We start from the raw sequence: 16,529 nt of genomic DNA on the forward strand, positions 1-16,529 counted from the left end.
TCCAGGTACGGTATCTGCCTCCCCTGCTCTTACTAGGGAGAACCAGACACTCCGCATCAGGAAACACCTTATGGAGGCTGGATTCTGGTTGGGGAAACCCCCCTGGTACATTGGCCTGAACAGGCAAAGAGTGCCCTCTCTTCTGTGGAACCCTACCTTGGGGCCTAGTCATGAACCAAGGAAGCATGCACATAAGCATGGCAGAAAATCTTCCTCCAAATCTAATGTGGACTCTGCACCATCCACAATTCCTGGCCATGAAGTATCCATGCGTTAGAAGTCTCACAAGAATGAGAAATGGCAGCATTGATCACTAGTTCCACAGGTACTGATCACAGACCCAGCGACTCCACCGGCATCCTCTGAACCATCGGTCTCCAGACAGATGCAGTTCCTGATACCAACTCCTCCAGCGGAACGAATACCTTTGACCTCTGGGAGAATTGGAGGTTCCCTAGATCCCCATGAGTTATTCACAATCTATGACCACCAATCCGATCACCAAGTTGAAGGGACCCTTTGCCCGCTATGCTCTTGCCACCTCCTGTTCCAACAGTCCTAATGCCACCGCCATTTGGTGAGGTTTCTGACTCCTCTGATTTGGACCATATGGATCTCTGACAGAGTCCACTGCTCCTGTTCCTGAAGCTTGACTACTGGAAGGTTCCGACAACACTGGGGCACTTCCCCACCTTGCTTTGCCTGCAGATCTTGTATCTGGCACTGTGGTCCTAAGCTGCACAACAGTAGGGTCAACCGGGTTGGCCCTACCGGAGCTCCTGGCCACAATATTCACCCTCTGAACAGTCCCGCTCGGTCTGGGAGGACTCCCCCACTTCATCACCACAACCCTTGTCAGGTAAGCACTCTAACATAGCCCTGGATGCTGCACCGATTAGCCCAATTCCAACGGGACTGACAGATCCTGAGAGGCATCCCTCATCTTGCCCAGATGCAGCTGCCTCTTCAATCCCCTTCTTCCCCACTGGATGACTATTGCCAGTTCCAGGAATTGCTGCGGAGAATAGCTAATGCCCTACACATTACCTTAGAGGAGACTAGACAGTCAATACCAGCTGCTTGATATCTTGCACACTTTGGTACTGGTGAGAGTGGCCTTACCAATCAACGATGCCATCCTCCAACTGTCATGCCTGGTATTGAACATCCAGCCACATGTGCACCTGCCCCAAAAGGGGCTGAGAAGAGATACTATGTCCCCACCAAAGGGTTAGCGTTCCTGTTCTCTCCTCCACCACCAAACTCATTGATTATTCAGGTGGTCTCAGAACATTCCAAACAAGCTTGACCCCATTCAATAGGGAGGGTTAGAGGCTAGACCTCATGGGCAAAAAGGTGGTCTCGGTGGAACTCCAGTTTTGTATTTCAAACTACTTAGTCCTGATGTCCAAATATGATTTTATGAACTATGGGAGATTGGCACAGTTTGCGATCCTGCAATGGTAGCTTATCTGCAATCAATTCCAGGCAGTCTTGGAGGAGGGCAAGTTACTCACCAGATCCATGCTTCAGGCAGCAGTGGACTCCATAGATAGTCTCTTGTTTCTTGGCAACAGGAATTGTCATGAGGAGAGAATCCTGGTTACGCTCCTCTAGCAAAACCACTGTAAAAGACTTCCCATTCAATGAATCGCACCTCTTCAATCAGGAAACGGATGAGTCCCTAAACTCCCTAAGGTCTCTGGGCATCTACACACTAGCACCTAAGAGGAAATTCTACTGCCCACCCCAATCATATAGTTACAGGGCCGCCGCAGCTATACCACCAAGATACCTATGAGCCTCTTCAAAAGCACCCTAAGGTCCATAGGCCACGTCAACTTATGTCAACTGCCCAGCCATCAGCGCAACACATCCAAACATCATGTAAACATTATTTCTGAGTGTCCTTAGAGAGCCGTTAACGGCTCCATACACCAATGCCCATTTACCCTATCCTATTCGGGGAGCCACCTCTGACTCTTCTGCCAGCATGGAAAGCCATAACAATGGACAAGTGGGTCCTAGATATAATCCAGAGCAGCTATATCATAGAGTTCATGGCATCTCGCCCTTCTCCTCGGTCCACACGTACTCGACGACCTCCTCCAACTAGAGGTCAACTCCCTATTGCAGAGGGGAACTGTGGAGCTAATCTCAGACTCCTTTCAAGGAAGATGGTTCTCCTCGAGATACTTCCTAGTTCCCAAAAAGACTGGAGGGTGGAGACCGATATTAGGTCTCTGATGCCTCAATTGCTCGATTTTCCAAACCAAGATTTTGCGTGGTCACACTTGCAACAGCCATTCCCTCCTTAGAAAAAGGATGTGGTTGATGGCTCTTGATATGCATATCATACCTACTTCCATATCAATATACACCCAACTCATGGAAGGTTCCTGAGGTTCAAGGTGGGGCCTTGGCATCTTCAATACAGGGTCCGATCCTACAGACTCACCACTGCCCCACGAGTATTCACAACAGGATTCTCTGTAGTGGCAGCCCATCTTAGACATCAGGGTCCTTGTTTTCCTCTATCTAGACGACTGGCTGATAGCAGCACAGTCTAAAGAAGAGGCCCAGAAGGTGACATCACAGCTGCTTCTACTCCTCTCCTTCCTAGGGGTTAATGTCAATGCTGAAAAATCAATTTTAAACCCTACGCAATCCCTAGAGTTCATAGAAGCTCACATAGACACAACCTCCGCCCAAGCTTATCTACCAAGGGAAAGATTCCAGACAATGAGGGAATTAATCACTTTGACTTTGGCCAAAACCTGACTCTCTTGGGACATATGGCAGTCTGAACATAAATCACGCCATTCGCTCGCCTACACCTGCGCTGCCTTCAACTCTGGTTACATAGGTCTACTCCCCCATGCATCAATCCATGCACCCTCTGCTCCACCTGTCACCAGAAGTTCTTTCCTCACTCCAATGTTGGATGAACTCACTATGAATCTGCTCAGGGATGAGCTTCCTCCCATCCTTACCCACCATGACCATCATAAGTGATGCATTCCTCATGGGCTGGGATGCCCACATGGGCAAACACATGACACAAGATACCTGGACAGCATGAGAGTCCAGGATGCAGATAAATATATTGTAACTCTGGGCAGTATGCAGAGCTTGCCAGGCGTTCCTGCCAACCATCCAAAATCAACACGTTCCTGTCATATCAGATACCACCCCCACAGGCTTTTACATAAACAAACAAGAGGGGACAAGATCCAGAGCCTTGTGTGCGGAAGCTATCCACCTTTGGGAATGGTGAATCACACACCATATTCTTTTGACAGCAGCCTATCTACCGGGCACCAGAACACAATTGCTAATGCTGTCAGCAGAAACTTTGCAACCTATCACAAATGGGAGTTGCTTGACTCTCTAATCGTGGACATCTTTGGCCAGGGGAAACCCCAGTGAGGGATCTTTCCTCATCCCACAACAATAACAAATGCTGTTCAATATTGTTCAAAGGGAGGATTTGGAACTCAATCACAGGGGGACGCCGAAGTCTTCAATCGGTCATACCAGATGAATGATGCCTCTCCCCCCACTTTATCTCTTCTACAGCAGGTGGTCCACAAGATCAGATGGCAGAAGGCAACAGCCATGCTGATAGCCTCTTTTTCTTTGGGTGCTTGTTCATGTCAATTCCAATCAGGTTTCTCCATGGCATGCTGTGGTTCCCTGCGTTTAAAAGTTGAGGCCTGTGGTAAATGCATGCCCGAAAGTGAATTGCACACTTCATGCTTGCGGTGTCTAGGAGAGTCACCAGAAAGACCAGTGCAGGATCTGTCGCAGGTTTTGCCCTGGAACTTTGAGGACAGGGACCAGCATCTCAAAGTTCTGCTGATGGAGGTCATGCTTCGGCCCCAGTCAGACCCCGGATTGGGACACCCCACGCCTAGCACCGTCTCCTTGGTGCAGAGCACCCCGGCACCATCTTCCCAGGATCTAGTGCCAAGAAAGGACTCCTTACAAGACTCTTGGCACCATCGTGGCTCCTCCCGCATGTAGTTGTCAGGTAGGCACTGTTCACAATTGCAAGTGCCTCAGAAGAAGCAGCCGGAGAAGGGCCACTCTCCCCTGACCAAAACTAAGAAGCCAGCCATGATGGGACCCCAGTCAGCCTACAGCATTTCAGCCACTTCACCCGCGAGGTTCAGATCGACTCCTGCAGTTAAGTCTGGACCCGCCCTGCTCACCGAGCCCTTGGAGTCAGCAGCTGCAGCTCATGTCGACCCCGGAGGCATATGAGGTGGCACAGGACTTGTTGCGCCTCACAGTGCCGTTTTCCTCTCTCAGAAAGGATGAACAACTGGCACCAGCCTGCCCCACGCTCCAGTCAAGGGGGAAGTCAACCATGCTGCCACAATGCTTGCTATCTCCACAGCACTTAAGCTCACTTAAGATGAGCCATGACCAGCAGGAGAGTGGGGGGCAGGGAGGGAGTAGTGCTAATCAAGGTGGGCCATTTCCAGCAGTTAACACTCTCCTGCTGATAATAGCTCATCTTAAGTGATCACTCTCCTTACAGTGTGCATGATAAACACCCATTTTTTTCATGTTCTGTGTGTATATAAATCTCCTCACTGTATTTTCCACTGAATGCATCCGATGAAGTGAGCTGTAGCTCACGAAAGCTTTATGCTCAAATAAATTGGTTAGTCTCCAAGGTGCCACAAGTACTCCTTTTCTTTTTGCGAATACAGACTAACACGGCTGCTACTCTAAAACCTGTCATACTGGTATGTGAGAACTGGGAATATGTGCAGGTCTTCATAGAAAAATGAAAGCTAATATTTTAGTATTGTGTGTGTTTTACCTGTGGAGTAGCTGACTCAACATTATATCAAGTAGATTCTCATACTTAGCCATGTTTCAGCTTTTACTTTTTTGTTAATAGTCCATATAGTAAACTTGATGTAGTAATTTAATTGAATATGTGAAGGGAATCTGAGACTCATATTCTTTCCTGTCAGATTGCAAAATTGCGTCAGCAGTTGCAGAGAAGTAAACACAGCAGCAGGCATCATCGGGATAAAGAAAGACAGTCTCCATTCCATGGTAACCATGCAGCCATTAATCAGTGTCAGGTAAGGTTATGCCACTTCTAAGGGCATTATGGGAGTTAACATAATGTTAACTCCTGTGTGTTCCAAGTAGTGATTTTTAAAGAAAAAATACCACCACGTGTTCTGAAATACTTGATTACTGCTGAATGATGTATATCTGTGAAATGTATAGAACCTTTTTGTCTTGTGAGATCAAACTGATTTTCTTTAGCATGCTGAAGTGGGGGTGTATTTGTTTTTTCTCTAAATTTAAAAAAAAATGCAAAGGGAGGTTGGTGAAGAATATACTAATTTACAATGTAATTCGTAAGGACTGATACAGATGGATGATATAGTTCAGTTCACTGAATTAGAAATCAATCAGTATGGATCAATTTAATCTAATTCTGTGAAATAATCTTTCAGGTAAAGTGATGTGTCTAGGTTATGAATTTGCATATAGAAAACTGAATAGAACCAGCCTGGTGGTGTAAGTGGTAGCGTCTTGAGAGTGAAGTTTAGTTTCTTCTTGACTCTTTTTTTAGCACTGGACAGTCCTGGGCTGAGTGCTGTGGAGGGATCCCAGTTGTCCATCAGGTAGACATGAAAGGATTAGGAGTTGACACTGACTTCCTTTGAAAGGAGTCCCCTTCAGTTACCTTTAGGTGGAAAGATGGTAGCTTATGAGTGACTCAGGGAAGAAGAGTTCATATTCTCTGTGTATATATAAAGTCTGCTGCAGTTTCCACGATATGCATCTGATGAAGTGAGCTGTAGCTCACGAAAGCTTATGCTCTAATAAATTGGTTAGTCTCTAAGGTGCCACAAGTACTCCTTTTCTTTTTGCGAATACAGACTAACACAGCTGTTACTCTGAAACCAATCAGGGAAGAATATTGAATTTCCAGACACAAACTGCAGAGGAAGGATGATAAGAATATATTTACAAAGCATATAATTTTTCCTCTAGTACTGTAGAGGGTATGAAAATATCAGTTCAAAAGTTCTTTACTACTTCTGTGTCACTAAATTCATCCTTGTGTTTAGGATGAAGGGAGTAGCATAGATGTCTTCCCGATAGGTGCATGTTCTTGTTTCTTATCACACTGATGAATTCCTAGCATGATTTCTCAAAAAAAGTTCTTGAAATTTTCTTGTTAGTTTCAGAGATGCATGACCAGCTCAAGAAGTTGTTGGAGTTGCAGATCATGATCTCTGCGCATCTTAGATTTTCAAATCGGTTCCATTTTGTGTCTAGCAATGGGAATATGACAAAGAAGTTCTCCTTCATGGTCATGTTAATTGTTCCTAACAGAGAGTTTCCTCTGGCGGGTTTCCCCCAGGATGCCATCTGGAACCAGGGTACCATTGAGCCCCCATGACCCACCAGCCTGGGCTTCCCCTCACACTGTGCTGCTGTAATAAGTTGCCAAGCTCTCCAAACTTGCTCTTTCACCAGCATACACACAGGTAGGGACACACTCAGCTGCAGTACTTACAGGCTGCTGTGATCAGCTCTGCATGGGGAGGCTACAACTAAGGAACTGCCCAGGTGTTCAAGAGCATTTCCCCCTCTGGAGTGTAAACCCAAAATTATATGGTCTTGTGCTGCGCAGAGATCTGTACAGTGTAAGCGCATGGAATTCACCCCCTCCCTTAATGTGGAGAGAGAATATACAACAGCTTTTTGCCCCAAGTTATAACTCCCACGAACTGGTTTGTGATGAAGCAAAAGCAAATTTATTAACTACCAAAGTTAGATTTTAAGTGATTATAAGGGGTAGCAAACAGATCAAAGCAGGTTACCTAGCAAATAAATAAAAACGCAATCTGAGCTTAATATACTAAATAGATTGAATATAAGTAGCAAATTCTCACCCTAAATGAGGATTTAAGATAGCGGCAGAGATTTTTAAGGGGCCAGCTGCCTTTGCTTCAGCTTAAAACTCCAGGTGTTCCTTTCACACCCTAGAAATCCCTCTAGCCTGAGTCCAGCAGTTCCCCCCAGTTCAGTCTTTGTTCCTCAGGTGTTTTCAAGAGTCTCCTTTGGGCACAGAGTCAGTGAAGAACCATGATGAGGTCACTCCCCTGCCTTAAATAGCTTTTGATATGGTGGGAACCCTTTGTCTCCAAGCTTGGTTCTGATGCCTTTCAGTGGAAAAACACGGTATTCCATGATGGAGTGCAGTACCAGGTGATCTGGTCACACACCCCGGTAGTGGCATAGCAGCCATGACTTGGAGGCTGTTTGTAGCCTCCACAGGAAGGCTCCCCAGTGGAAGATTAGCTTCTTCTAAGACCTGTTGTTCTCCCTAATGGTCCATTGACTTGAATTGGCCCTTCCCAGCCAGCCATCTAGACTGACAGTCTTTTGTCTAGTGGGCGTTCCCCGGGTGTAAACACATATGTAATAGATACATAGACAATATTCCTAACTTAAGATACCAAAATGATACATGCATATAAGTAGGATAATCATATTCAGTAAATCATAACCTTTTCAGTGATATCTTATATGATCTGTCTTGCATAAAATACATCATAATTATGCCATTCTCGTATCCTGTTACTATGAAGATTGAGGTATGGTGTCACATTTCCTTTCTAATCTAACGAATTGTAAGCAGGACCAGTTATGCCAATCATCCGGGATAGGCCTCTGGCTCCTTGCAGATTTTTGCTCATCTTATTCTTTTCAGACTTTGTGCCCTTTCTTTAAGAAAAGCACAATCCTAGTTCAAAACTATTAACTCGCTTGTATATTTTTACCCTTAATGGGTAGAGCTTGGAGATTTTTTTTCTTGCTTTTCATTGCACTAAGCTTTCTTCCATCCCCCTCCACTTCTTCGCCCTGCCATTTGGAGTAGCACCTATCCTCTGAGTTCTCTCCAAGGTTGACAGTAGAACTGAATTTGAAGCCTTTCAGGAATTGAAGGGTGAGCATTATCTAGATGACTGCTGATTTGTACCCTTTCTCTAAAACTGGTTGTCAAAATAGTTTCCCAATCTCAATGGACACTTCAGAGTTTTGGTGTCCTGATTAAACTAGGACAAAAGCTCTTTGCAATAATCACAATAAATGACCCATGTGGAAATGAGCCTTAGTTTTTGGGGTGGGGGGTGGCAGTGGAAGCTGTGAATTTAACTAGTTTCATATCACTGCAAGATTCAAGAAGCCTTATAGCTACTAAGATTTGTCTCTTGCAAAGAAATGTTCCCAGCAATTGGTGTCTGGAAGAAAAAAAAATGTGCCTGTTCAAAAGTCTACTCCAGTAATAGTAAATCAGTGTCCAAATATGTTAAGGGTTCTGAGCAGAGCACTCTGTTTTTAGATATTTGTAAAGAAATCAATTGAGTGTCTTAATAGTTTCTCTAAACATTACATTTTATAAAGCTCTCTTTGTAGGAGGGTGTTAAAGGTGACTGTTAAATGCCCAATAATTTTTTTGTAGTACTTGGAGGATCCTATACATTTGGGGTGTTAAATTATCTGATCTTGATTTATTTTTAATCTAAGAGACTTAGTATGTTAGTTTAGATTCCTACCCATTGTTCTGCTAAGGGTGCTGACTGATTAATATTTTTAATCTGAAAAAATCGGCAGAGGATTGTGAGCTAATGATTTGCATTTGCACAGAAAACAACAGTTCTTCTTCGAGTGCTTGTTCACTTTGATTCCAATCAGGTATACGCACGCTGAGTGGACAGTCATCGGAAAGTTTCCCCTTAGCAGCTCCAATCAGGTCGTCTGTTGAGCCCCCTGGAGTGGCACCTTCATGTGGCTCAATATATGACCCTGCCGACCCAACCCCCCCCTTCAGTTCCTTCTTACCATCCATGATGACCGTTGGAACAATGCTCACTTGCTCAGCAAGTGCTCCTTTAGTGTTCTTCTGTTAAGTCATTTGAGTTCATAGTTAGTTTGGTAAATGGATAGTAGGTTGGGAACGGGGTCTTTCCCCAATCCCTAGCCCCACCCCCCCTTGGGCTCTGGGGCATGCCGCGAGCCCAAGGCTTTAAGCCCTGCAGTACTAGCAATAAGCCTATGCCCCTCAGTGACTCCCATGACTCTTAAATGAGGGGAAGTGCACCAAATGGGGAAGTGCAAAATCTGCAGGGCTTTTCGGTCAAGGACCAAGAAGGAGCGTGATTTCCGCCTTCAGTAACTTTTAATGGAATCTGCTCTTCCCCATGGCCCCATCAACATTGGTACACCATGCTGCTGGAGCTGTCAGTGGACACCCCAATCATGCTACCACTCTATCCCAATCTAATCACTAAAGACCATGGTCACTTTCAACACCTTCTTGTATCTGTTGTTCTTCAAGATGTGGTGTTCACGTCCATTCCAATTCCCAGCCTCCTTCCCCTGTGTCAGAGTAGCCGGCAAGAAGGAACTGAAGGAGGGTAGGGTCGCCAGGGTCATATATTGAGCTCCATGAAGGTGCCACTCCAAGGGGCTCCACAGCCAACCCAATGGGAGCTGCTAAGGAAAAACTTTCCTATGACGGTGCGCGCAGCGCGTGCACGCCTGACTGGAATGGACATGAACAACACATCTCTAAGAACAGTTACGAGAAGGTAAGTAACCGTTTTTTCTAGTTGTACCATCTCCATGTGCTGGAATGGAGGACCTGTACCAGTGTATCCGAATATATGTGCCAGGAACTCTAAAACAAAACTATTGGAAAAAATGTTTCCACCTTTTTGCTTCATGATTGCAGCTGCTCTTGCTTGTAGTTGCTTTCCCAGCAGAAACAGAGGTGGGAAACTGACCAAGGTTATGTCGTATGTTTCACATTGCTTCCATTTACCTAGGTCCTGGATTAAGTGCTATGAACAATAATAGCAGCTCACGCTTGCTTTTGCTTGAGAGAATTTTAAAAAAGACAGAAGGGGGGGATAGGTAAAGAAACCTGGTATTTGTGAAATCCATTACCCAAAATGAATTCCTGTAGAAAATTTCTCTTTATCCTGAAGAGAGAGTTATTCAGATTGAGAAATTCCCATCTAGCAACCTTCTGAAACTTTTGAATATTGGAAATACATATTTTGCTTTTGTTTGTGACTTTGTCATATCACTTCTACAAGATTAGCGTTCTAAGTTCCTAGAACTTTGGGCCAATACTAAGACACATCCAAGAATTATCCTTCCATCAAATAGTTCCAAGTAAACTGTGTGGCCAGTTATAACACTGTGAACAGTTAAAAAAAAAAAAAAAAAAAAAATTCAGACCATTTGTTGTTTAATTTGTGGGGTTTTTTTAATTGTTTTGAATTTCAGCAGATTTATTGGAAACATCAAAGGCTAGTCTTTACTCAGGCTTTGGAGTTAAACTAAAATCATTTTCATTACTCTGCTGTGGAGACTTTAACATATAATGAATAGTGCAACTGGGGTACAGATCATAGGAATGTCGTCACCTTAGAATGAGTAAAGTGGCCTTAATTTCATTTGGTGGGTGAAGGAGAGAGAGTGTAAAAAGTGCTCACAATATATAGTTGTTTTTAGACTAAGTTTTTTCACAGGAGTTTTTATTTTTCTCTTTGGAAACTTTGAGCTTGAATATAATTTAAAGAACTTCTTTTTGTACTTTGTATCCCACTAATAGTGCATGCACAATTTTTAAAAATAGGTATTCGGTTGTTGGCTTAGAAATTCCTTTCTGTAAATATTACAGGCTTTTAGTGGGTGACTGTTTGATCTGTAAGTTCTTGGTTTCCTTTGGGAATTATTAGGACTGAATCAGAAACATCTCTCTGCTGTTGGGTTTCTCTAACAGCTTCTGACTAGTATTCATGGATACTCTCTTTTAGAAGTACAAAAAGTATACTCTTGCTGCTTGTATTCAGCATCTGAATTTCTTTTGCTGTTTACCTTGTTTACACTCCGAGAATCCAAACATTTTAAGAAAAATCATGAAACTAGTCATTACAGGAAATGTGAATCTGGCAGAATAGTGGTGTTCATTTTTATTTTGAAATAGAATTAAATATAGAAGATATTATACACCATAATGAAAAGTGAAAACATTTTTTCTAGAGGCTTAACCTTATAAGCAACCATAAAAATAAAAGGAAGACAATTCATCCAACTTTATTTTGGAGTCCTGTTGGCTGAAATTTCTCTCCCAGTTTCCTCCTTACCCTTCTAATCAAAACCTTGAGTAACTTTAAGAATATCTATATGGAAGATATTTGTTAATATTTATTTCTGTAAATTCACTTTTTAGCTTGTTTTCACAGGTATATGATGTAATCCATATATTCATTCATGAAAGAAGGGAAGTGCCGTTTAAATAAAACTTTGTTTAAACGTTTTTGTCTAGCAGTTATAAAAGAAATTAGACTTACACCATTTGGGTTGACTTTCAGTGCAAATCATGTTGAAAGAAACTACAGAACAGTGGTGACTTTATTTTGTAATTGTTAATCTACTATATTCATCACAGCCATATGAACGTAGGTATAGTAGAGTTATGTTAACCTATTGTTCCTGCAAAAAGTAGTGAATACTGCCCTCAACAAATGACCCCAAAATACAATTAATGTTGCCCCAATAAATGCAGACCTCCCCCCAAAGTAATAAAGGTAGTAGTGTCGTGTCTTTCCCCCCCTCCGCCGCCCCCCCCCCCCCCCCCCAGTAACTTAATGTAAGCTGCACCTTATCTTTGCAGGTGTCAGTTGCTGCTGCTTCTGTACCCCTCCCACCTTTCCCTCAAAGAACCACAGAGAGGTTTCTAAGGCAGGGATCATGCAGTTCTGGAGCAGCTAGATGTTTTTGTGGCAGTAAGGGAAGGCAAGGGGATGAGTGGAACCACTACATATTTTTTTTTCCAAGGTGAGAAAGGAAAGAGTAGGCCCAGCGCCCTGAACTACTGCTAGTTTCAACTCTTCCTTTGTGTGAAAAGAGCAACAGCAGTTCCCATGCTCTTAAATCCCCACACTATCCCCCATTCCTTTGATGGTTAATTTCAGTGGGTATTTTCTTCTATTTTAGTTCTTCTGATCGTGGCATAAGTGAGTCTAAAACTTTAATATTAGCTTGAATTTCAAAATAGTTTTTATTATTTGGCTTTTAGAATTACATTTAATGAAACTGACTTTTTTTTGCATTTGCTGTGTTGAAGGCTGTTGCAATTTTTTCACTCTTGGTGAATGAGTCTGGTCCAAGAATCTGGTTATAGTAATACTTTCCCTTCAGCTACTCTGTGAACTCCTTAATTGCTTTGCAGCATAATGGGCAAAGCTACAGTCTTCAAGTAGCAGATTTCATTTCCTTACCAAGAAAAAGTTTGCTTTTGCTGTCATTTTAGGAAATATAATGAGACTTGCATTTAAGAGCAGTGCTTTGTCTAAACGTCCTTAATTTTTGAGTTTTTATAATTTAATATTTAGGTTATCATATGGGTTGTACTCCCTCGAGAACGGTAAGATCTTTAGGGGAAGGACTCCTTTTTCATATATTCTACCCATGAAGAAGTGCTGGTACATCTATAGGACACTCAACATTCCCAGACAAAAACAATATTAAGACAGAGGGAAGGTTGAGATCACATAGTAATTCATTTAAGATAAAATGCATTACAGGGGTGTAACAAAGCGGCCTTTGGTGGGACGCTACTGAGAGTATCAATCAGGACAAATGGCTTAGAGCAGAGCAGATACAGTCCAAGCCTGGGGGTCCTTTACTACTAAGGCACACCAAACCAGTCAAACAGAGAGGACTTTGATTTTACCCCACTGGCTAACCAGAAGTCATAGAAGCAATTCCTTCAGACACTCCAGTTTCCCAGTATCACCACTAGCACTGCTCCTTATGGGGATGAATGGTTATGAAAACCAATACCCCAGTAAAAGAAAAAAGGTTCTCCCAATCCCAAAGGACCAAGCCCCAGACCCAGGTCAATATACCAGTCAGATCTTACCCACAAATCACGCTGTTGCCAATCCTTTAGAATCTAAAGGTTTATTCATAAAAAGAAAAAAATACAGATAACAGTTAAAATTGGTTAAATGGAATCAAATACATACAACAATTGCAAAGTTCTTAGTTCAGGCTTGTTTCAGGCTTGATTGGTTTAAATCAGCAGTAATCCCATCAAGTCTCTGGAGTACAAACATCCCGGCTTGGATAGGTTGTTCAGTTCTTTGTTTAGAGCTTCAGTTTCAAGCACAGTTCCTCCAGAGATCAGAAGCAGGATTGACGACCAAATGGAGGAGTTTCCACAGCCTTTTATATCCTCTGCCATGTGGAAGGAAACAATGTGGAAAATCACAGCAGCAAGATGGGGTTTGGAGTCACATGGGCAAGTCACATGTCCATGCATGACTCAGTTTGCAGGCGGTAGCTATTGCTCACATGCTACCTTGAATGTTCCCAGGAAGGCTCTTCAGTTGTAGATTGGAGTCTCCCAAGGTCCATTGTTAGTTAAGTGTTGCTTGATAGGACTATTCTGAGTAAGTGCCCAATGTCAAGAAGCTGACCAAATGCTTCACTACTTGGAATCAAACACTTCAAATACAAAAATTTGAACACACATGTACAGACAGCATAATCATAGCCAGCAAATTACAACCTTTTCATAGACACCTTACTTGACCTCCTTTGTACAAGATTTGGTGCAGCTATAGGACCTTGATTGCAACAATGATTTATACAGTCACAGTTCATGTCAATAATGCCACAAGAGGTATTGTAATTATCCTAAAACCAAATGATATATATCTAGAAGATTTAAGGTTATGCTTAAAGAAAATCTGAACATGTTAAGGTCTGGCAATTCATCCAAACAACCTTAACCTCTGCCCTGTAGTGACACCATGCAATAATCGTAGGGTTGACAGACATTTTAGAGTTAGTGGTGCCAGATTAGAAAGAACTGACTTTTGAAGACATTCCATTTTCTCCTCCAACCCAAAGTTATCATGTATTATTCTGAGGTATTCAGAAAACTACATGCTCCAGTACATACTGATGTCATTGGAAATGTGAATGAGGGAATATGCTGCACAATCTGCAAGGCATTTGTTTCCAGTCCCAGTGGACTGTGAAGTGTAAAATAATAATCATAGTACAATTTCTTATCAGTTCAGCTCCATGGCCCTTAACATGCCATAGTTTAGGAAACCTTCACTGGTTATACTGGTGGTAATGTTCTCTTCTGTGTATCGTTCCAGTGTATAACAGCTGACCATTCCAAAAGCCTACTTAGCAATATTTGCTTGGCAGGGCAAGTATATTTCACTGAAGCAGTTTAACACAATGGCAAGGTAGGATGATACACATAACCAGATAGATTTGTTTCTGGATTATTTAAGGACAACAGTTTTCTGAGGCAGGGCTATGCTTTCGGAAAGCAAGAGTAATAGTGTAGTTAATATACTAGGAAATAGAAAAGGAGTACTTGTGGCACCTTAGAGACTAACCAATTTATTTGAGCATGAGCTTTCGTGAGCTAGAGCTCACTTCATCGGATGCATACCGTGGAAACTGCAGCAGACATTATATACACACAGAGATCATGAAACAATATCTCCTCCCACCCCACTGTCCTGCTGGTAATAGCTTATCTAAAGTGATCATCAAGTTGGGCCATTTCCAGCACAAATCCAGGTTTTCTCACCCTCCACCCCCCCACACACACAAACTCACTCTCCTGCTGGTAATAGCCCATCCAAAGTGACAACTCTCTTCAAAATGTGCATGATAATCAAGGTGGGCCATTTCCTGCACAAATCCAGGTTTTCTCACCCTCCACCCCCCCACACACAAACTCACTCTCCTGCTGGTAATAGCCCATCCAAAGTGACAACTCTCTTCACAATGTGCATGATAATCAAGGTGGGCCATTTCCTGCACAAATCCAGGTTCTCTCACCCTCCACCCCCCCACACACACAAACTCACTCTCCTGCTGGTAATAGCCCATCCAAAGTGACAACTCTCTTCAAAATGTGCATGATAATCAAGGTGGGCCATTTCCTGCACAAATCCAGGTTTTCTCACCCTCCACCCCCCCACACACAAACTCACTCTCCTGCTGGTAATAGCCCATCCAAAGTGACAACTCTCTTCACAATGTGCATGATAATCAAGGTGGGCCATTTCCTGCACAAATCCAGGTTCTCTCACCCCCTCACCCCCCCTCCAAAAACCACACAAACAAACTCACTCTCCTGCTGGTAATAGCTCATCCAAAGTGACCACTCTCCCTACAATGTGCATGGTAATCAAGGTGGGCCACGTCCAGCACAAATCCAGGCTTTCTCACCCCCGCCCCCCCCTTTTTCCCGGGGACACACACACACACACACACACAAACTCACTCTCCTGCTGGCAATAGCTCATCCAAACTGACCACTCTCCAAGTTTAAATCCAAGTTTAACCAGAACGTCTGGGGGGGGAGGGTAGGAAAAAACAAGGGGAAAGAGGCTACCTTGCATAATGACTTAGCCACTCCAAGTCTCTATTTAAGCCTAAATTAATAGTATCCAATTTGCAAATGAATTCCAATTCAGCAGTTTCTCGCTGGAGTCTGGATTTGAAGTTTTTTTGTTTTAAGATAGCGACCTTCATGTCTGTGATTGCGTGACCAGAGAGATTGAAGTGTTCTCCGACTGGTTTATGAATGTTATAATTCTTGACATCTGATTTGTGTCCATTTATTCTTTTACGTAGAGACTGTCCAGTTTGACCAATGTAAATGGCAGAGGGGCATTGCTGGCACATGATGGCATATATCACATTGGTGGATGTGCAGGTGAACGAGCCTCTGATAGTGTGGCTGATGTTATTAGGCCCTGTGATGGTGTCCCCTGAATAGATATGTGGGCACAATTGGCAACGGGCTTTGTTGCAAGGATAAGTTCCTGGGTTAGTGGTTCTGTTGTGTGGTATGTGGTTGTTGGTGAGTATTTGCTTCAGGTTGCGGGGCTGTCTGTAGGCAAGGACTGGCCTGTCTCCCAAGATTTGTGAGAGTGTTGGGTCATCCTTTAGGATAGGTTGTAGATCCTTAATAATGTGTTGGAGGCGTTTTAGTTGGGGGCTGAAGGTGACAGCTAGTGGCGTTCTGTTATTTTCTTTGTTAGGCCTGTCCTGTAGTAGGTGACTTCTGGGAACTCTTCTGGCTCTATCAATCTGTTTCTTCACTTCCGCAGGTGGGTATTGTAGTTGTAAGAAAGCTTGACAGAGATCTTGTAGGTGTTTGTCTCTGTCTGAGGGGTTGGAGCAAATGCGGTTGTATCGCAGAGCTTGGCTGTAGACGATAGATCGTGTGGTGTAGTCAGGGTGAAAGCTGGAGGCATGTAGGTAGGAATAGCGGTCAGTAGGTTTCCGGTATAGGGTGGTGTTTATGTGACCATTGTTTATTAGCGCTGTAGTGTCCAGGAAGTGGATCATCTCAGGCATTGGCACCCTGACAGCAGGATTGTCTGGCTATGTAGACTCCCTCCTCAGGCCCTACG

General features: G+C 43.4%; 1 protein-coding gene across 6 annotated transcripts in view; it reads left to right on the top strand.

The window, feature by feature from the left end:
* The window catches only part of FAM117B (family with sequence similarity 117 member B), a 118,617-nt gene that overhangs the window by 43,126 nt on the left and 58,962 nt on the right, over positions 1-16,529 (top strand). For all 6 annotated transcript variants that reach the window (XM_073306449.2, XM_073306453.2, XM_073306451.2 and 3 more), the window contains exon 4: positions 4,992-5,105. In XM_073306449.2, the coding sequence (XP_073162550.1) occupies positions 4,992-5,105 (114 nt within the window). The remainder of the gene's footprint in view (positions 1-4,991; positions 5,106-16,529) is intronic.

The sequence above is a fragment of the Lepidochelys kempii genome, chromosome 11 (genome assembly GCF_965140285.1).
Source record: "Lepidochelys kempii isolate rLepKem1 chromosome 11, rLepKem1.hap1, whole genome shotgun sequence".
NCBI classification, from domain to species: domain Eukaryota; kingdom Metazoa; phylum Chordata; order Testudines; family Cheloniidae; genus Lepidochelys; species Lepidochelys kempii.